We start from the raw sequence: 21899 nt of genomic DNA, 5'->3' as shown, positions 1-21899 counted from the left end.
GAATTCCGTTTAAGATGGACTGATGCACAAACTGATTGTATACTGACTCCTTTTTATGCTGTCCCCTAGAGGACAGATAAGGGGGATTAAAAGTAGAAAATTGTAAACAGAGTAGAGATAAGGACAGCCTGAACAGCTTAGCTACAGTCATGCCCACCTTGGGTGGAGGACCCCAATTCCTGTACTGTACTTAAAATACAGGAATTAAGGTCTTATACCTTATGGACAAGAAAAAAGCCTTTTTAGGATACTTCCACTCGTTGGACAAGGTATTCAGCAACATGTCATCCATTTTGAAGGCCCTAGGCCTCTTAGAGATGGATACAGAGGCTACCCCAGGGCCAACATTATGGTGGCCTGACCCGACGGATTTCAGGAGTTTCTGGATTTTTTTCCAGAGGAAATAGTAACTTACCCATAGCAGTATCCGACAAACTGGTGATAGTCTCATCAAGGATTCTAAAATATTAATCAGAGCAGATAATAGTTGTAGATGACTCTTAAGTCCTTAGATGACTCTTAAGTCATCAAATCCTAAACATACTCCTTCACCCAGATTACCACATCTCTTATTGTAGGCTCACCAGAAGGTTCCTTATGGCGACACCAAGTATTATACTCATAGCTGTCAGGGAAAGGACTGTCACAATTCCTACAGGAAAGGTGCTTGCACTTAGATGAAGACTTATGTCTGAACAACTCACCATCCAGATGCAGTTGAAAACTTCTAATAAAAAAAAAAAAAAAAAAAAAGTCAAGAATAAAAAAAGTTAAATATTGCCTTGGATGAGGACACAATATGGGGGGGGGAGTTTTTTTTTTTCTTTTTTAAAAGGAATTCAGTTAGTAATAAACAGAGTACTTTCCTAAATATTTCACCTAGAGTGAGGTAATTTTGTCTCAAAAGAAGCTCTGTTGAAGAAAGGGCAAAGATACCCACAGTACAGGTAAGTAAGTGCCTCTGACGTCATCAAGGCACTCTTAGTCAGAGAAAATGACAGTAAGCTACCTCCCCAAGCGCAGGCTCCCAACCCAATGTATTCCTCAACAGAGGAAGAAAAAAAGCTTCTCCAATGCTGGGGAAAGGAGATGGCACACGCAGATCACTGCTGCAGCACTTCTTCTCTACCTAGGGATACAGAGGAAACTTACATACCGGAGGAGACGGGAGCGGCTCATGGAGTACCAAAGCCGCTCTTCCGTCCCAAAAGACAGAATAGCGGAACAGCCACAAGGAGCCCCCTGCAGAAGCTTCAGGAAGCAGGAGTTCCGGGAAGGTAATAGTAGTGAGGAGGAGGGGGTAAGTGAAAATAATTCAATATGTGGAAGGAAAAAAAACCTCCCCCCCCACCCCAAACTGTCCTACCACACAGGACAAAAAAGTACAGTTGCTCTATCATCGCCCATATGGTTTTCTTTAAAAATTTTCCACATTTTTTTCCAAAGGTTCAGAAAGATCAATTTTTGGGGTACATTACCCACGAACCATTATTATAATTTGGGGTTATTTCAGACTCCGGAATATAATGAGCAGAAGTCCAAGGGAAGTGAGGAAATATAATAAATAGTGTTGTTCACCTCTCCTGGGCTCTGGCATCGGTCTTCCAGCTTCTTCTAGTCACAGACACGTCATGAATGACTGACAGAGACAAGACAGTGTCTTGACGCCAGATGACATCAGGGTGTCTTGTGGTAATGCCACCATAATTTTGTGTCATGACACTCAGCTGTCTCTGAAAAATTAAACAAAAGGCACATGGAAGGCATCCATGTGCCATCTGTACTTTCTTTGGACCACAGAATCGATAGGACCAGCCCCGAATTTTGAAGCACAGAATTCATGGCTGCGTGGACCCGTGAAATTGACAGTCCTGTGTATGGGGTTGTTATGTATGAGTTATGTATATATTCTATCATCTAGTTATGAATTTTGTTTATTGCTGGTAGTAGTGTCTAGATATAATGAGTGAAAGTTCTGTATGTGTTATTTCTAAGTTCCATTACACATCCCAGCATCTAGGTAACTACCATAATTAAGACCACAATGGCAATTCCTTTGTAGATAATAATCATTCATACATTTGCTTTCATGTGGGGTCATATTAGACACCACAACTACCTTTGCAACCAGATTATCTGGGGAAATCTTTGTTAACAGAGGTAAAAGATAACTTCAAAGCCATATATGCCATAATTCATGTTTCATATCAATCTGTGTACAGGAATATGGTCACATTGGTCAGGAAGCACAGATAAATTGGGGTGCTTCTGAATGTTATCAAACATCTATCAGCCACAAGGATTATGATTTCACATTAATGTTTGGTATGGCAATGTATCATTCCTATATCAGATGTTATGGTATATTCTACAAATATATCATATCGTTGTTGAATTGCTTGTAACTACCCTGGTCACGTGGGAGGTTACCACAAGAGAACTGGGTTAAAGTTCCTTTAGAAATTGGTCATGGACAAGACAACAGGGTCAGATACCTAGAAATGCAACCAAACTTGTAATCTGTCCAAATTTCTCAGTTGATTTATCTTACTCCAATTTATTTTTTAGGGTGCATTCACACTACGTAATCGCCAGCTTATTCTGAACGTAAAACACGTTCAGAATAAGCGGCGTATAAAGTAGATCCCATTCATTTCTATGGGAGCCGGCATACGAGCGCTCCCCATAGAAATGAATGGGCTGCTTTTTTCACTACGAGCAGTCCCATTGAAGTGAATGGGAAGCGCTGCGTGTATGGCTCGGCATGAGCAGAGCAAGCCGTACACGCGGGCACTTCCCATTCACTTCAATGGGACTGCTCGTAGTGAAAAAAGCAGCCCATTCATTTCTATGGGGAGCGCTCGTATGCCGGCTCCCATAGAAATGAATGGAACTGATTTATACGCCGCTTATTCTGAACGTGTTTTACGTTCAGAATAAGCTGCCGTATACGTAGTGTGAATGCACCCTTATACTGTTTTACTTACCGGTATGTCTTTTTATTACATATTTTTCTGTTGTAACTGTGAGCACTGTACTTTTTAGTGTATATTAAATCTGGCTGACAGAACCAGAACAAGCTCTCCATTTGACCTCCACTTACTCACAGGAGAGTTGTGGTGTGGTACTTGGTGAGTTGAAGTATGTGGCTGTTTTTTTTAGAGTTCTTGGATGCTATACATAAGTTTTTGTCAAGTGCTTTGACATGACAAGCAGAGAGAAGAGCACCTTTTACATGTTGTGCTGTGGCCATCAGCACCTGTCTGACTTTTTCAGTAGCAGTCAGCAGCACTGATTAGATCAGAGTGCTGGTTGTAGTTAAAGGGGTTCTCTAGGATTTTGAGCAACAAGTGCATTAGCCAGGGGAAGTAAAAGAAAAAAAAACAAAAACATACTCATCTGTTTCTGATACTCCATTGCCTGCTGCCAGACCCCTTTCTGTTGCTTACTGAAGCTATGGCACTGGAAATCATGAGCCTTAAATGAACAATTGCTTGTTCTCAGCGGATTGCTGGAGGGAGATCGGTGATGTCACTTAAATCCATCTCCAATTTCCTTACAGCAACCGATGATGCCACTGATTGGAATCAGTGGTCAACTGAGGCTTAAGACTTCTGGCACTATGGTCCCAGCATGCGATGGGTTAGTGGAGAACAGATCACCAGGGAAGGGTGAGTATGCTTTTTCTTATACATTCCCCCAGGTCCGCCAAGGGTTGTTCCAAATCCAAGACAAATATTTTAAATAACCATTGTCTGCTAATCAGTTTGAAGGGATTATTACAATATTTCTGTAAAGTGGTATAAGGGGTGTAGATGGTGATTTTACTTTCTAAATATGTTTTGAAATATGTCATTTCAGGTGGCGTGACTAACACTGCACAATACCAGAACAGACTAATGGTATATGATCCAATACAGGTGAGTACCAATGTAAAAGACACACATAATCCATATTGGTCCAGATTTACTAACAGTGTAAACTTAAACAGAAAATGTGCCATTTTTATCACAGTAGTTGATGTTGAAGGATTTAATCTAACATATCTGTGCGACTCCATTTTTAATGTTTCTTGGCGAATTAAGCCTGAGAAGCCACAACCACATAGCTCAAACTAGATGTGCCGAAGGTGAGTCACAAAATCACCCCATGTAAAGCAAAACACACAGATACAAAATAAATTGACAACACAAAATACAACTATTGTAGAAATATAACTATGGTAGTTAAACATAGTACACCCCGATGTGAAAACCTAGCGTAAGTGTAACGCCTCGTTCACATCTGCGTTTGGTAATCCATTCGGGGGGTTCCCATGAGGACTCCCCCGGATGGAATACAAACGCAGATGTGAACCAACCCTGACTTCTCTATTAATTCCTGCTTATATACGGAGTTTAATCTGTTAATGATATATTTTCATTGGTGTCAGTAATATGAAGGCATGTTCATTGCTTTAAATATAGGGAACATCTCAGCTATGTCTGCTTCCTTTGTTAATTGTATGGTATGCTATTGCAGGCACACATACAGTTAATAATTGAAACTTTCTTTAAATGAGGACAGCTTCATGTTTGCGCACACAGCCTCAATTTTTTTTACATTCTGCTGGCATATTGTTTACGGTGGGCTCTGGCAAACCACATCTGCTTGTACCCGCTCTGAATCTCAATTACTCTATCACTGAGCACTGGGGCACGGCTTTAAGCAAGGCCTTTGTGGAGAGTCAATAATGACTGCCATCTGCCACCAAGCACAGAGCTACCTGCTAGCAGACAGGCTGCGGTGACCTATGCTCCCCTATCACTGATTAGTATTCAAACACTGCCGTTTTAGCTGTGACCTTGCCGAGACCCCTGTGCCTCGCTGCTTGTGTAGTGCTTCACCTGGCAGGCATTGCAGTGGAGAGAAAGAATGCTGTAATCAGGGGACACAAGAATACTTTGCAAATCAGATGGCATTTTTATCTTTCTGCCGTGGGACTTTCCTGCTAACCATGTAAAATACAGTTCTCTGTTAGTTACTATCTATTGTGGCCTTAACACAGGAGAAACTAGCAACTTATTCATGTGATTAATATGTGGATAGATTATTTTATATGCAAGTCATATGGATAATAAAAAGACACATCAAACGGATTAGATACAATGTGCAGTACATTTATATGTAAACATCAGGAGTTTCTCCCAATGAAACCTCCAAACACATACATAGGGTATAAGTGGGGGACAAAAGTGGCCAATCAAAACAAAAGGTCTGAATGAAGCCTTATGCAATGAATGTCTTCACTTTAAAGTGTACCTTCAATAATACATGAAAGAGCTTGTACTGCAATACTTTCTATAAACTCCTCCTTCTGGGTACCAGAAGTTTAGATGCCCATGTTGTATAGTTCTGCAACTGACTCCAGAAGCAGAACTAGCCAGGAGGACGGCTTCTGCAAAACCCCATTTGACTATGATAGAAGCAGCACATTGAGCCTTGTTGCTAGGTGTGGCTGCCCAGTGTAGTACAGCACAAGTATCTGCCTGGCTGGAGGTCAAAATCAGCTTCTTAGGAAAGTTTAAAGGAGTAGTCCGGCCTAAAATTTTATCTATTAATTAGGCCGAGGGTGGTGGGGAAAAAAAGAAAAGAAAACCATACCCGCCTATCCCTGGTGCACTGCTACCTCCCTCTGCGGCCCAGTCCTGCAGCTCTGTTGTTGTATTCTGGCAGAAGTACCCACCCCATGTGACCACTGAGGCCAATCAGAAGCCTCAGAAGGGAATAGGGCATGTCACTACCTGTCACGTCCTGTGTTCCTTTCGTGAGGCTGCTGATTGGCCTAAACAGTCACATACCACTAAGACCAATCAGCAGCCTTAGCAGAAGGGATTTAGAACATCACAGCCAGCAAGAAAAACATGAACAAGTAGGCAACTGACCAAACCGGACCACCCTGGGAGGACACCGGAGCATGGGGGACAGGTGAGTATATATATTTTAAATATTTTTTTCACCTCTCCCCGGCCTAATTTATACATATTTTTTAGCCTGGACAACTCCTTTAAGGCTTCCTGTAGCCTTATCTCTTATGTTCTATGCAGCTTATGATTTTAAAACCTTCGTTATGTATCATGTTGTACAACTTTCAATAAAAATGGTGTAAACCATGTATATAAACAACACACATCAATGTTTTGTGATATGCTGTATCTATATTGTTCTTTATACTAACATTTCGATAAAAAGAAGCTTAAAACAAGAAAAAGACAGAAGTACTCCTCAAAGTAAATTATCTGCTGCCTCGGTGGTCCCTTCTGGTCTTCGGTTACTTTGCTGTGGTCAATCACTAACCTCAGAGGTTTCTTGCAGGCATCACCTCAGGGTGAAAGAATACCAAATATGGCATTCATAGTGAGTCTGTCAATAGAACAGTCCCTATTGAGATATAAAACCATTCAGATAGTAGGGGTTCACATAAATAAAACATTTTGTTTTGCTTGCCACTGTTGCTGAGATGTTGGCTTACTCCTGATATGCCAATGAGCTGTTTGGGGATACAAGGATGTCACCATTACTTTCATTGGACCAAATAGTTACTGTATTTCCAGCGCCTAGCCCCTCCATCCCTCACTGCTATAACGGACATCTACACTCTCTGGTCTTATCAGTTATAGCAGTAGTGCGATTAGAGTAGTGGTGACCCCCTCATTGCACCAAACAGCTCATTAGTATCAAGGAATAAAAGCTAATATGGCTGCAAAGGGGACACTGGTTGGGCAGTGGAGAAAAGGTGTTTTATTTATGTGACTGTACTTCTCGTTCAGTATGGACTGTTCTCTTGATAGATAGAGGGAGGGGGGAATACTACACCTAGCACATGTAAATGTAGAAATGTAACTAAAGGATGAATTGAGTTTTAAAACACAAACATTCATCCACAGAGATAAATCATGCCACATGGAATTCTATAATTTATTCTTTTTATATTCGCAAATATTGGTTTTCTGGATTAGAACAACAGCTATGCACACAGTGAGGCAGTCACTACTATAAAAGTCATTATTGTTAGTTATTCAGTGCAGCAGGACACCAACACCACAAGGCAACACAAGCGCTTTCTCAAGCCACCCTTGCTTTTTACTTACATGGAACAAATATATTGGCGTTAAACTTTGGCTGAACACCCTGGGGGTGTTCTTGTTCCTCCATCACCTGGTCTGAAATTGTCTTTATCCTGAATGAAGTAGTGGTAATGTGCATATGACGGTAATGCTGTTTTTTTGTTTTTTTTTTTAATTTGAGTGGTTTTTTGGATACACAATAAGGCTATATTTACATGACTGTAGATAAATACGACCAGGAAAAATGTACAAAATGTTCAATTTTTTTCATGGCTGTTTGGCATCTGCCTGGAAGCCATTTTCACAGAACCCTTATAGTTGTCTATTGAGGAATCCATGAAGATGGACAAAAGCATGACTTGTTTTATTTTTTGACAGTCTATCAAAATGGACCAATGAAAAAAATAAAACTGTGTGAATAGCCACATTGACATCAATGTGTTCCATATACAACATGTGTTGGCTGTCAAAAAAATGTGAAATCACAAAAAAAGCCATCAAAAAGATTTGCACTAATATTATGTAATCTTACATCTCTATCTATATACAGTAAGCACCCCACAAAATAGTGTATGAAGGGAGTCTAAATCTTTACTGCATTATGCCAAAACAATTGTTAATTTGTATTTTCCAGAATAAGTGGATCAGTCGCAGCCCTATGCTACAGAGAAGAGTTTACCATGCCATGGCAGCAGTCCAAAGGAAACTTTATGTCCTGGGTGGAAATGATTTAGATTACAACAATGATCGGATTTTGGTGCGACACATAGATTCTTACAATATTGACACAGATCAATGGACACGCTGCAACTTTAACTTACTCACAGGTGAGTGTGTACCATTGATAATCGAATTCTATATATATTGCTGTGCCATACTACACAACCTGGCTTAAACACTGCAGAGTTCACTTTTTATTTAGTCTTCTAGATCAGAACTGTGTAATCCTATTGTAAGGGGGTTCACACTACCATTATTTAGTGTCAGATTATTAAAGAGAACCTTTCACCATCTCCACCAATTCCAAGTTCTTAGCATCTGTTAAGAGGAGCCGGGCCACTGATTCCAGCGCAGTAGGAACTTTTTCCATAGCCCACAGCACTACTACTTGGTGTCTGATGTTCTGTTTAAGCTCTGTAATGTGAGAAGGTCAGTGTCAAGAGGGAAAGGGAGGGGGCACGTGACTCAGAGCTCCAAAAAAGGAGTGAGCTCGAAAAAACAGTTGACTTATGGAAACAACGGGTAGATGATCTGAAGAACAAACTCCATCGTAATAATTTATGCATCCTTGCCCTGCTGGATCGTGCTGAGAGTACTAATTCTTATGGATTTATGGAACAATGGGTGAAGGAAACTTTGTCAGATGCCCAACTTTCCTCTATCTTTGTGGTGGAAAAGGGCACAGAGACCCGGCCAGACCACCTCCTCAGGGGGTTCCTCAGAGGCTGCTACTGGCTTACCTTATTAGTAGCAAAGACTGGGATGCGGCATTACAAACAGCACAACAGCTTTGAGAGATCCAGTTCAACAATGCCACTGTCTCTATTTTCCTGGACTTCTTTGCGGCCCTGCAAAAGATCCGTGCAACTTTTGTCAGTGAGAAATGACGACTATGTGAATGCTCTATTCAGTATTTCATGGCTTATCCAGTGCGCGGCTGTATAAATCAAGAGGACAAGGCCATCTTCTTTTCATCCCTGAAAGGGGTGGAGGATTGGTTGAACTTGCCATCTCGGTCTCCTAGATGGTAGTCATGAATATATGGTTGCGAACGGGGCCCTTGAGGTCCAGTCTTGCTTGATTCTACCACTTGGGCGTTGAACTCACGCATACTTGTTATGGGTTCTTTGAGTTTCACTTCATTATGATTGTCTTTGCCTTTTTTCTCTCATTTTTTTCTCTTTAAGATAGTGCCACAATATTGTACCACCTTGGGTGTACTACTTCCCCCATTTTCTAAATCCCATGTATTTTAATGGAGTGGATTTAGGCTCCATTCAGTATTGTTTGAATTCCCATTATGGGTATTCATTATCAGTTATGTTGTTGCTGAAAATCTCTCTGTGCCAGAATGGTTCCCAGTTTTTTTGGCTATGGCAGTGCCTGGGGATTCATCTTTCCCTGCCATAATTAACCCAGTTGAGCCACAATAAGTCATCACTTAGTTTTTTGGAACTTGAGGATCATGTGTAGCTCTAAGAAAAGCTATATTATATTTTCCCATATTAGCAGGAGCAACCCTGACCTGATAGGTTTACAAGAAACCATCTCACCCCTGATATGGCTAGACAGCTACAGAAGCCATGGGTCCAGTGGCCCATGCACTCGAACCACTTATTCTAGGGAAGTATCTCTTCTAGGTCATCGTGGACTCAGATGGGAACCTAGTCTTACTGTCAAGGAGCCAGATGGTCGCTATATTTTTGTTCAGGCCTTTATAGACTCCAGACTTTGTCATTATAGGATTGTTTCTGCCACCAGCATTAGACTTGTCAGTCCTACACAATGTAGCTTAATTTGTGGCTCAGGTCCCTAAATCCATGTTAATTTGTACTACATAATTCCATGAATAAAATTTACTGGTTATTTATCAGCTTCCCCATCACATGCCGTATTTCCCTGGCTCAACTTATAATGGAGTTGGGTTGGCATGACGAATGGTGTCTTAAATACATGTTAGCTCAAGTATTTTCCTGCTACTCGGCATTCCCTATCTCGAATAGATCATGCCATGGGAAATACCAAAGCTTGTTTACTGGTACCTGAATCTCATACTTGCCTAGAGCAACTTATGATCACTCACCGTTGTTGGTGGAGTTTGGGAATGGAGCAAATCTAGGACCCCCCTAAATAGCATATTCACCCCTCCTGGTTTATATTTATAGCGGCCCATGATGGCATACCTGATCAGTTAGAGGTCGATATAAATACTCCAGGTACTGAACCCAACCTTTTATGGAAAACTACCAAAGCATATTTAAGGGGATATATTAAATTTTGTATTTCATGTATTACTGGAGACTGGGGTTGAGCCGATCTTGAGATTTCAAGATCGATTTTAAAATCCGATTCCGATCATTTTCCAGCCGATCTTGATTGTGAAATTTGCTCAATCGCCGATCGGAATCCGATCCTGATCCTCAACCCTTCTCTATGGGAAAAGTCACTTTTGGGGTTGAGCCGATCTTGAGAGAACCTCCGATTTTGATCCCGCTGGAAAAGATCGGGTTGGAATTCCGATCACGATTGTGAAATTTACTCAATCGCCGATTGGAATCCGATCTTTTTCGATCTCGATCGCTCAACCCTACTGGAGACAGAGATGACAGACAGGTGCCCTACTAAAGGCTGTGTATATTGCCATTCCTAGTGATGAGTCTAGAACTCAGTGGCACTAGTTGGGCAGACAACATTTATATATATTACAAGATAAGACCTGTAGGTCACAATTTTTTTAACAAACAGAGGTTTTATGAGTTGGGAAACCAATCCAGCAGCCTTTTAGCCCATTTGAGACATTAAAATACTGCCTTCCCAGCTGTCACGATGGTGTGATTCTGGCAGTTAGCGTAGCTATCTCGTAATAGATTTTACCAATATTACTCTGAGCTCTACCAATCCCAACTACGTGCTCCTGTTCAAGAACTTGTGACCTACCTAGTGGATGTCCTCTTCCCAACTTTGACTGAGGAGTGGAGGAACTACTTAGATTTCCTTAGGTTCGAGGAGTTGCTGACACCCTGGATGCTATGGCTAGGAGTAAATCACTGGGTCCAGATAGAATAGCGGTAACGGTATTTACCCAATACCAGACATACTCGGCCCACACTCTGCTGGACTCCCTTTACGAGGCTATCCTCCTCAAGCCAGCTAAGGTTTGAATGGACTGTGGGTCCTATAGACTGATCTCTCTCCTTAATATCAATTACAAACTGTTTAACCATTTCCAGGCATCCACCGTACTAGTACAGCAGATGCTGGGTGTTTAACGATACTTGCTTGTCTTTCTCCTGTTTAAACTCTCTACAGGTCATGCTGGATGTTTTCATTTGGGACTCCCTTGCCTGGACTCCCTCTCGTGTTAACTGCTTATGACTGACCACAGCATCAGATTTTTAGCATAATTTTTGTTGTGCATATTCTTTGTACAGCATATGGCTTGAGATTCTTGTGATGTCTACCTCATTACTACTTCCTTGTCTTGTGTACCATGTTGTACAGTTTTCAATAAAACTAGTTTAAAAAAAAAATATAAAAAAATTAATCGGCCAGGGAGGGTTGCAGACTATTTCTGAGCATTATTCTTTCATGTGAACATAAAATCATGCCACTTCAAGGGATTTCCCAGACAAAAAAGGTCTAATGCTATTAAAAAATGCTTTTAATGGGTTAATAAATGCACCCATATACCTTTAGCAGTGTTTTGAGTGATTTCTGGGAGCTCCTGATATCTACTGCATTTTTTTTTTTTTACATGGTTCAGTTTCCTGCTATGTAACTTCCACACAAGCTCCCTCTCGCCTCCCCCCCTTCCTCTGTCCCTCCCTGCCATACACCCAACCCCTGTCTCTCTAGCTATACCTTCCCTGCCTACTCAGCTCAAGCCCCGTCCCCATTGTATTCTTACCTCTCTTCCTTGGGAATAGCCTATCCTTCTTTTCTGACTGCTAGCACCTGCTATAGACCCAGCACTGCTCTGCAGCCGGCGATGGAGTGGATGTGGGGGTGAAGTAGTAGTGCTCAAGGAGTATGGGTAAATATAAATTTTTGATAATTTATGTTATTTAGAAAGTAGGCGGTGGAAGGGTGTTTAGATTAGTGTAGGGATTTAATTTTATGCCGGACAACCCCTTTAAACCACCACACCAAAAATATTACAAAATACTACAAACAAAATATTACAAACATGTATTTTGAATAAAGAATGATGGTTGAAGCTTTTCCCTATTTGTTAACATCCCATTAATACATCATATGTAATTAGGTTCAAATTCACCCAAATAACACTAATCACTCATAGTTTATTGTATCAGCTGTATGGGGGAATATATGCTGGATTTAGATGATTTATAAACTGGACAAATTGGATGAATTATTAGATTGGATCCTTGAGATGGGATAACCACTTAAAGAGTTCATGCTTTGTTGTAAATGGATGCCATTATGAATAAGCATTTTTTTTAATACTTTTGTTAAGGGCAAAACGAATCTGGAGTTGCTGTACATAATGGAAGAATCTACTTGGTTGGTGGCTACTCAATTTGGACAAATGAACCTTTAGCATGTATACAGGTAAAAAAAACAAACAAAAAAACAACATAAATGATACATGGTGAACAGCATAGCACGTGCAACCAATTTTTGGGTTCCTGAAAGATTCTTTCTCGAACTGCTGCTAGTTTTTGCTTGCATGGTTTCTATATGGAAACAAGAAGAAAGAACTTGTTCTGCTGGTAGAAGCCATGCAAACAAAAACTGTACCACAAAACTGCAATAATTCATCCTCCGTTCTGCCTTCCAGTAAGATTGAGAACGTTTGTGTTTGTGCTTTCATGATCTATTCATCTAACCAGCAGTCGGTATGAATATTAGTACCAGTAAAAAGAGTATGGTGATGTGCAGTAGCCATCTTTAAGAAATATGTACAGTAAGTCGGTGGTACCTGTCAATCACAGAGGCAGCTGAATGGCAATCAGTAGGACAATTTCCTTATTGAAGCCCAGTGTTATGACTCAGTGGACAAGCTTCATTTCAACCTCCGGTCCTCTCTTCTTTCCAAGTTCATTCCTGTATTTTCAAGTGATTGAACGTCAACACTTTTGCAGAACAGCAATGATCAGACCGAATGATTTTTTCGCTTATAACCTGTGTTAGCTGTCATTGTTTTTAGCCAGCAACCTCATCTCAGCTAAGGGCTATCCAGTCAAGTGGGGCAGACTGCATTTTACAGTCAGGTTGAAAGAATACTGAACTTGATGTAAATTTACATGAAGAAAACAAACCATACTGGCTGGAGAAGAGATGTGGGACTTATATTTTCATTCTGTATTTTTCACTACATAAAGATAAATAATTTACTATAAATGGCTATCAGTTCCCTACCGATTGGATTAGTTAGGACAATGCTAGTAATGGGAGTCCATTAATCATAATACATTACCTTTTCTGACCTACACATATATTGTAGCACATGGCAGTAACAGCTAGTATTTCTTTCTTCTTCTGGAATGCCACTGCTTATTGAAATGTAGTTAAAGCGTACATAGCCATTCCTACAGGATAAAACACATATAAGGTGAGAGATGCGTTTTAAACTCCATTTTATTAAATGGCAGAACATTGCTCCATAACATTAAATGTATGAAATGAGTAGCTTTTTGTGCTATATCATAAAGAATGCAGTATTGACTTGGTGCTTCTCTCAAATTTGAATTGAATATAATTGTAATTTTGTTATTTTACCAATACTTTATTTCATAGACTGAACGTGGTGTCGTTATCCCCCCCCCCCCCCCTTTGTATTTCTGTCCTTATCACCTTTTTCTATCTTACATCTCCAGACATTTTCCTATTGGCTTTGGGTTCCCACATTTACCCATTATACCTTTAGAATAGAGACTACTGGGAGGTTCCAGTCTCTGCATGCTCAAGACATATCCAAGTCATAGTTCTACTTTGTGAACAGTATACTTTGGATGTACTCAAATTCTCTCACCTTTGCTACTGAAAGGTAGAGGGCACAGTTTAGTGATCTGAGCATAAAAACTGTCTATATCTCCAGACAGCATGGTGGCTCAGTGGTAAGCACTCCTGCTTGGTAGCAATGGGGTTCTGGGTTTGTATTCAAACAAGGACATGGCATATTCTGCATACAGTGAAGTGCTGCAGAATAATTAGTCTTGAAAGGTTCCCTTAAAATTATATTTGAGACACTAAATCACCTACAGGTCCTTATGGACTGGGGTTCCCAATAGCCCTGTAGTAAAAAATAAAAAAACCTAAATGTTATACTTAACCATCCGCTGAACTCCTGGCCCCTGCACAGCTCTTCAGTACATATCACCATAGCACCAAAATTTGGCACAAATCAAGCCAAGCAATATGTGGTGGAAACATACGAGCAGGAGCCACTTTGGTAAATTTAGAGCATATTCAGATTACCCTGTCCTACTTAATGCCGTGTGGTAAACAAGAATAGTAAATCTGAACCCATTATGTAGACTTTTTGCAGTACAACTTTCTAAGCTTCAATCTAGTGTTTGCTGCAGTCCAGAAGATTGTGTAGCTATATACAATTCAAGGTGACCCCCCCTTCTCTAGTTAAAATTTTAATTTTGTACCACCCCCCCCCCCCCCCCCAAAAAAAAAAAAAAGTCTCCATTGAGCCCAAAACTTAAGTTGTCACTTATGATGAAATAAATGAGTAAAAAGATTTTTATCTGGGTTATACCTTATGATGTCAGTAGGCCAAACAGATTCAGATTCTTCTACTATTTATTTATCTTCCATAGCTGTCTTTAGGTTCCACCATATAACTAAAAAGAGAAGAGGAGGGTTCTTCTCTTCCGAACATAGGGCAGAACTAACAGATGGTGCATGTTCAGTATGTTCAAGCACATCCGGGACCAAAAGAGCAAATTTTGCATTCAAAATAATTTCAATATGGCTCTCCATGACGTCAGAGCAGTGGGAGGAACAACTCACACTGCCCAGGGGGACGAGCTACATGCAGGATGGACGTGTTTAGCGATGATGTATAGCAGTGTCCAATGCCTGAAATCTCTTCCTGTGCTCTGAGGTCCTTATTTGAATAAAAATTAAAAAGGGTTTTTTCTCTGCATCCCTGGAGCTGCGAAACATAAGAAAAGTATCATCTTTATTCTGCTAACAGCATCTACAGCACTGTGGGAGCAGCTTAAAGTAGCTGGGGGTGATGATAGACTCTCTTTAAAGAGCTGTACAGCATAGTTGTTAAGCCATCATCCCCCCAAATATTCAGACACTTGATAGTATTGGAAAAAGGAAGCATAGCTGACAATACAACAAATCTGTCCCACATTCGGCTATATACACGTGTCAGAATCTCCATTGGAAACTCCATGGCAGTGTCCGCCTGAAAAAACGATACCCAAATAGTCACCATTTTAAAATAGACACCCGAAAGACACCATTATAGTCAATGGAGTCCACTTGCTTGTTTGTTTTGCATGTGTGCGTATGAATGTATCTTAAACAACTTAGCATTGAATGTTAACAATCTAATTCCTTTCATTTCTCTTAACTTCCAGGTGCTGGATGTTAGCAGAGAAGGTAAAGAAGAAGTGTTCTATGGGCCTACACTACCGTTTGCCTCTAATGGGATAGCAACATGTTTCCTGCCTGCTCCGTACTTCACATGTCCCAATTTGCAGACTTTGCAGGTTCCACATCATAGAATAGGCACAATGTGAATAATTTCTTCACAAAAATATAAAGAATTGAACACATTTTCTTGTGGATGAAATATATGGTTAAGTAATAAAAAACACAACCTTTAAGGTTGGTGCCATTCATTTATGTTATATATAGCTATATAACTGCAACAGCCTGTGCAAGTTGGCAAATCATTCTATAATGCCATAAGCATCAAAACATATTATAAGCCGGTCAATGCAGAGAATCATTGTGCCTGAAAACTTCTGTATATTACTGCAAATGACTATTGACAGCATTGTGATGCATACGGAGCAGAGACTATGCAAAGATGCCACTTTCTCCACAAGTTAGAGCAACACTCTCCTGCCACAATGTTTCACTTGCTCTGCTATCTCTATGTTTTTATGCTCCTGTACACTTTCACACTTTACTTTAAGAACAAACCAATTTTTAAAGGGCAATAGACCGATGACAAGAATCTAAACATATGCAATGGAATGGATGTATGTGGATAAGCAAAGAGAATGTCAAACACAAGAAATCCCTGTTATTTCAAGACGTGTAAATATTCCTTCATTCTGGGCTACAGACTAACTCTGCAATGCTTTCACAAGGAAGAGAAGAAATAGAAGAAGGAACTGTGATAAGGAGGTGTAAAGCTATGGCATTTATGAACCATCACCTTTGCTGCTAATAAGTTACTGAACGGTGCGCCAAAGTGCAAAGAAATAAAAGCATTGTTCAACAATACAGCCTATCTGTATTAATCGGGAACCATCACAAACCCCACAGAGGTGAATTTCTGTGTTACAAATATCATGGCTATATCCAGGAGAAGTTTCTCCACTTACCATAAAACATATTTCCAGGTTTCCTAAATAAGAAAGAAACCAAGTAGAGCAAAAGTACTATATATTACATTGGTGACATGTGGGACACGATAGTGCAATGAAGGGCACATTAGAGAGTTAAATAAACTGTTGTAATAAAGTTTTAGTCAAATTAAAGCTTGCTGCATCAGGAGAGGTATGTATTTTCATGTATCTGAAATGCACAGCTCTGTGTAGGCTGCATGTGAACCCTCACTCAGATCTATACATGTCTGGAAGACTTCTCACTGTACATCTCCCACTGACTTAAATTCTTTAAAAATAATATATATTTTTTTAAATACTTGTTTTTGAGTTAGCCTATTATATAGGAAAGGACAGTTTCATGTGTTTTTCTTTACAGTACAAAAACAGACAGATATACCGTGGTATAACACCTTGATAATACCTACTTTACATAAATGGAGCCAATGTGTGTACAATGGAAGTGTACATAGTGAGCACATAACTTCTTTCACTAGCTACTATAGGTCAATCGTCTTCTCTGTCGATGTATCAGCCATGATAGGTTATTCATTGAAATGAGCCAGTCAAGAAGCCCCTTCACATATAGAATAAATAATATGACAAACTCTCCTTAGTCAAACATCAGCTGGAATAGAGCTGGACATTGGTTCTATTAATTGGATCTATTAACAAGTGATATATCATTAAAGCATATAAACATTTTCTTCAGCTGTACAAGCCCTTCAATATTGGGCTAAAGAAAGAAATAATTTACCACAAGGTTTGCAATCCATTTTATGACATTTATAGGTTTAGTGCATTGTGAGATGACAGCTGAGAGAGACAAAATATATACACTATCGGTACAGTAGAAAATCCAGATTTATGATAGTCCTCCACAGAAGAACATCAAAATTAAGATCCACAAAGTACTCTGCAGATACAATATGTAAGCATATATTTACAAGAGGATTTATGTACAACTTCTGGGGGGGGGGGGGGGGAGAGATGTAATGTGTTATCAGAGATCCTGTATAAAATCAAAAGCGATATTTTCTTTAGAGACATGAACCATTACGGCTTACACAATATAGACACCCTCTGGAAGGCAACTTTTACACAATGTGATAGTTCTGTTATAGCGGTGTTGTGGGCATTCCTCAAAGACTAACAGCTTTCATTTTCTAGTGTCCGCAGCTCATCTTGTCCATGTTCACCCAAGTGTGACAGCAATCTTCTGTAAGCCTCCCTATGGAAGGACAAAAAATTGGTTAAAAACAGAAGTATTTTTCTGACAAACAAAAGCTAGGCGTGAAAATAGAAGAGACTGGTTTTCTATTTATTTTAGCTGATGTTTAAAGGGTCTTTCTTACTAGCGTGTTTGTCTGTAATTTTCTGCCCTTTAACTTTCAGTATTTCCTGTAACCTACTGTACATTACTACTGCGGTTTGTCATAACAGTTGGTAAATGTACAGAGGTTTTTAGCATGTGCACCACATAAAGAGGCAGATGCCAGTATCTGTAGATCTTGGCTCTCCTCTACATGTGGATACCAATGGGTACATTGTGTGGCGAGTTCACACACTGAATATTTGTTCTGGAATTTCAGTAGTGGAATCTGTATTGAAATTGATCAACAAAGTATAGCATAAACCTCATTCATTCACCATATAAAAAAAATCTGCAGCAAATTTTCAGATCCATGGATTTTCACTGTGGATTTTAAACAGAATGCAATGTATTCACATACAGTTTGCCCAAACTGTCCCTTCACAACACCAACACATTCATCATGATTCCGGCCAGGGCTACACTGTGACGTTTTGTAGTGCTCCAGCTGCAGTCCAAATGAATGCATTGAGCTTTCTGCAATTCTGTGGGCTTCAGCTAAATAGCTAAAATCAATTGCTATGAAACATTGCACTGTAGCCCTGGCTTACTCCTGGTTCACATTAGTGTATGTATTTAGTCCGGGGAAAGTCCGCATGGAGACCCCCCAGATGGAATACAATTGCAATTGCAAGCGCTCTGCTGTAAAAGCACACGGACCCCATAGACTATAATGGGGTCCGTGTGCTTGCCCCACACGTTACTTTGCATATTTCTTGTTAAGGATTAACAATCAGTAGAATTTAACAGTTAACACTAGGTTCACACTGGCGATTGGGTTTCTTTCATTTTTCAAGTCCCCATGCAGACCGGAAGACTCTATCCAAATAAAAAATTGGTTATATGCGGAAACCTGCAAACTCCATAGACTATAATAAGGTCCACCGGTTTGAAAAGTCCTCTTGCTAATGTGTAGGCAGGCAAATTTCACCAAAAGTCAGCTTGTGATAACATAAAGTAAACAAAAATGAACACATAAGCAACTTTACCTGGATGAAGCATTTCGTCCAAGACCACGTTTGTGCTCCGACTCTTTAAGGCTTTGACTGATGGTAGGTATCAGACTACCAACAAGTGACTGGTCTAAAATGGCAAGGGTCTCCAAAATGGAAAATATCTGATAATCATACATTGTGATGTTTTCATGGATAAACTGCCTGCAGAGTAAACCAGAGAAACATAAAAGACCGTTTAAAAATCATCTCATTAATAAATGTTCTACTATGCAAACAGCCAGACTAAAATAAAACTACGTTCTCACTGTTCATATCCAAGCATGCTAATCAAAAGGATTTGGATCAGTTTATGCCTATGGCTGCTGTTCTCAGCAGCCTACGGATGCACACAGCACGTGATGGAAGCAGATAACAAAGTGCAATGCTAGTATGGTGTAGTGGTAATATTGCTCAGCTCCCATTGAAGTGTTTAACACTTTTCAAGTAAATGGGAGACTTGGACTTAGTGCCGCATTGCCACTACAGTATACCATAAATAGAGCGGTTTGCTTTTGACACCATACATTGATAGCTTAGATGCTAGAGGCTGCAGAGAACTGCTTGGTGACGGAGTCAGGTGTTGTACCTCCACCAATTGGATATTGATTGGATTAGGGTTTGGTGATTTAATTAAATTAATTTGTTTAAGGCTGAGGCCCCACATTGCAGAAATGCAGATTTTTGTTGCAGTTTTTTAAGCCAAAGACAAGAATGGCTACAAAAGGAATGAGAAATATAAAGGAAGCTCTTATACTTCTCCCTTCTGCTTAATCCACTCCTGACTTTGGCTTAAAAAACGCAACAAACTCTGCAACAAAAAAAGCCACGTTTCCGCAACGTGGGGCCTTAGCCTTACATTACCTGCAAAGTGGATGGGATTTTGGCTAATCCCATCCACACAAGAAATTTGTGTAAGGTTTTTTTTTTTTCCATCTTTTAAAACATTTTAATGGGAAGAAATGTGGTATATATATATATATATATATATATATATATATATATATATATATATTTAATCCTATTAATATTATAAATGTGAAAGTTTGTGAGTTTGTGTGTTTGGATGTTTGCATGTTTGTTCCTCAATCACGGAAAAACCGCTCGACCGATTCGGCTGAAATTTTCCACAAACATAGTTAATACACCCGATTAAACAATAGGCTACTTTTCGTCACAATAGCGCACATACGTTTGTGCCAGGACCCCCACAAAACCCAAACTCACACCACTATCTCTGCAATCTCACACACTTTGGACCATAGCAAGCCACAAAATTCCTATTGCCCTCTGCAGCCTCGCCCCTAACCCCACACAATCTCATATACATATACTTTACCACTTTGCCCCTCACCTTAACGATACTCCAGGAGGCTCTCTTTAACGCTCCGGAGCAGCCATGTTTGCCGACCCCCACCGCTCTGACAATCCGCAACACCCCCCACCCATGTCAATACCCCTAGGCGGTCTAAAAAATGCAAAAAATTTTTTTTAAAAAAAAAAGTAAAAAAAAATATAAAAAAAATTAAAAAGGATTAAAAATTCAAATCACCCCCTTTTCCCTAGAACACATATAAAAGTACTTAAAAACTGTGAAACACATACATGTTAGGTATCCCCACGTCCGAAATCGCCCGCTCTACAAAGCTATACAAATATTTTTCCTGTTCGGTAAACGCTGTAGCGGGAAAAATGGTCAAAAGTGCCAAACTGCTGTTTTTTCACTGTTTTGATTCTGATAAAAATTTTAATAAAAAGTGATCAAACCAATAACATTTCCCGAAAATGGTAGAACTACAAAGTACACCCGGTCACGCAAAAAAAGACGCCCTATACATCCCCGTACACGCACGTATAAAAAAGTTACGGCTGTCGGAATATGGCGACTTTTCAAAAAAAAATTTTAAACACAGTTTTGGATTTTTTTTAAGGGGTCAAAATGTAAATAAAACCATATAAATTTGGTATCCCTGGAACCGTACCGAAACACAGAATACAGGGGACATGTCATTTTGGTTGCACAGTGAACGCTGTAAAACCAAAGCCCGTAAGAAAGTCGCAGAAATGCATTTTTTCTTCAAATCCACCCCATTCTGAATTTTTTCCCTGCTTCCCAGTACATTATATAGAATAAATAATGGTGGCATCATGAAGAAAAATTTGTCCCAGGAAAAATTAAGACCTCATATGGCTCTGGGAGCGGAGAAATAAAAAAGTTATGGGGTTTAGAGGGAGGGGAGTCAAAAACGAAAATCAAAAAATGCCATCGGCGGGAACTTCAAATACTTCTGTCCCAAAGTCACTATGTAAAGTTTCTCACAAAACCGTATAGCGGCTCAAATACAAATTAACTTCAACACAAAAGTCTCATGTATTGTCTGAATTACAGCAAAAACAAGATACAAAGTTACATTTCATATCCCATACCTTATACACAGTACGAAAACCTTACCCATGCCTGTATATACCCACTTCTACAATCACCGCAAACGAAGTCGCGGGTACCAGCTAGTATTTTATAAATGTTTCTATTATTCCAACTCACCCTAGGTTAATTTACCACTGGGAGGATTAATCACTTGTACAATACACTACCATATATGTATGCTGCAGTTTATCATAATTGTTAATGAACTGCAACAGGCATTCTATTAGGACACACCCCTAATGCACTATCAGGGCCGAGGCAACCCATCGGCACCTAATAGTCACTGAAACTCCTCCATCAGCCCTCCTTCAGTGTGATTGGCACCCAAAATTGCGGCGGTCAATATTGACTGTTGCATCATAATGGTTAAAAACAGCTGTAATTCAACAGCAAGAGCTTGACTGTTAGTTAACCCTTGTTCACATCTGCATTTGGTAATCCGTTCGTGGAGTCCGCATGGGGACCCTCCAACGCATTTGCAAGCGCTGTGCAGTAAAAGCACATGGATCCCCATAGACTATAATGGGGTCCACGTGCTTGCTGCGAGATCTCTGCAGGGAACATGCAGAGAGGAAAGTACTTCACAATCTACTTTCCTCTCCGCATGACTCGTGCGGAGATCTCGTGGCAAGCACACGGACCTCTTTATCATCTAAGGGGCCCGTGTGCTTTTACTGCACAGCGCTTGCAAATGCGTTCGGTAGTCCGTTTGGGGGGTCACCATGCTCTACA

General features: G+C 40.0%; 2 protein-coding genes across 3 annotated transcripts in view; one reads left to right on the top strand and one right to left on the bottom strand.

Moving 5' to 3' along the window:
• KLHL32 (kelch like family member 32) overlaps window positions 1-16269 on the top strand; it is a 157851-nt gene extending 141582 nt beyond the window's left edge. For both annotated transcript variants that reach the window (XM_075268195.1, XM_075268196.1), the window contains 4 exons: window positions 3862-3920; window positions 7741-7933; window positions 12304-12398; window positions 15395-16269. In XM_075268195.1, the coding sequence (XP_075124296.1) occupies window positions 3862-3920; window positions 7741-7933; window positions 12304-12398; window positions 15395-15556 (509 nt within the window). In that variant the 3' untranslated portion in view covers window positions 15557-16269. The remainder of the gene's footprint in view (window positions 1-3861; window positions 3921-7740; window positions 7934-12303; window positions 12399-15394) is intronic.
• Window positions 16270-17441: 1172 nt separating this feature from the next.
• Window positions 17442-21899, bottom strand: part of MMS22L (MMS22 like, DNA repair protein) — a 77356-nt gene continuing 72898 nt past the window's right edge. Inside the window, exons 23-24 of the mRNA XM_075268185.1 lie at window positions 18737-18904; window positions 17442-17606 (exon numbers count right to left, since the gene is read on the bottom strand). Of these exons, the coding sequence (XP_075124286.1) occupies window positions 17525-17606; window positions 18737-18904 (250 nt within the window). The 3' untranslated portion in view covers window positions 17442-17524. The remainder of the gene's footprint in view (window positions 17607-18736; window positions 18905-21899) is intronic.

Source organism: Leptodactylus fuscus, chromosome 3, assembly GCF_031893055.1.
Source record: "Leptodactylus fuscus isolate aLepFus1 chromosome 3, aLepFus1.hap2, whole genome shotgun sequence".
Taxonomy (NCBI): Eukaryota; Metazoa; Chordata; class Amphibia; order Anura; family Leptodactylidae; genus Leptodactylus; species Leptodactylus fuscus.
The sequence above is the reverse complement of the archived record's forward strand: the minus strand, read 5'-3'. Positions and strand labels throughout refer to the sequence as shown.